At 41.9% G+C, this 902-nt stretch overlaps 1 protein-coding gene across 1 annotated transcript in view; it reads right to left on the minus strand.

The window, feature by feature from the left end:
• Nucleotides 1-902, minus strand: part of Ugp2 (UDP-glucose pyrophosphorylase 2) — a 43251-nt gene that overhangs the window by 9674 nt on the left and 32675 nt on the right. Inside the window, exon 5 of the mRNA XM_023720852.1 lies at nt 818-899. Within this exon, the coding sequence (XP_023576620.1) occupies nt 818-899 (82 nt within the window). The remainder of the gene's footprint in view (nt 1-817; nt 900-902) is intronic.

Below are 902 nucleotides of genomic sequence, written 5' to 3' on the forward strand. Positions count from 1 at the left end.
CCCTCAGGATTTATCCTGAGATCCTGTACCTCAGATTGTAGAACCTTTGTTAGTGCAGTCATGTGGATGAGTCACGGCCATTGCTTGGCCAATTTGCTCTCTGTGAAAGTCTGAGTGTTTTCTCCCCATGTGACTCTCCTTAGGCACACTCTACATCAACGATCACTTTCCTCTTTGGCCCCATAAGATTATGGGGATCAACATAATCTTGATCAGAAAATTTGGGACACTACCAAGGTACATGACTTACAAGTTCTCATATGTCCTGAGTCTTAATTGATCTTAGAAGGGTAGGGCCAAAATGTTGGCTTTCCTTATAGCCCTCCTTTTTCTCTAATTTTGGTCTGCAAACTTAGGTTGTTAACCATCCAGAAGACAAGCTTATTGTTATTATCAAACGATTTAGGCTATTAAGCTTAACCTCAGTATCTCACTGCATTTCAAACATCTTAGCAGCAATCTTTTTAATTAGTTCAAATGCCACATGCTACATTTAATAACATTCATGATAACCTGTAAGCTATTTCAGGGCTAGTAAGAAAGCTCAGTGGACTAAGCGCCTGCTTTGCAAGCTCAGGGACCAGGGGTTTGATCCCTGGTCCTGCGTGGCATGCTAGCCCCGCCTCCAGGGTGAGCTAAGCCAGCAAACAAGTCTGGATATAGTGGCTTACACCTGTAATCCCAGCGCTGGGGAGGCTGAATATAAGAGGATCACTATGAGATGAGTCTGAGCTATGTAATAAGACCCTGTACCAAATACATAAAATGATAAAAAACAAAACTATTTCAGTATCTTATCAGAAAGGCTGTTACTCACTTCAATTTGTTGAACAGTCAGATCCAAAAAGGTATTCTCATTCCTCACACCAATCAGACTTTTAGGACCTTTGCAGCCCATGCTG

Source organism: Octodon degus, unplaced genomic scaffold (assembly GCF_000260255.1).
Source record: "Octodon degus isolate 3935 unplaced genomic scaffold, OctDeg1.0 scaffold00078, whole genome shotgun sequence".
Lineage (NCBI taxonomy): Eukaryota > Metazoa > Chordata > Mammalia > Rodentia > Octodontidae > Octodon > Octodon degus.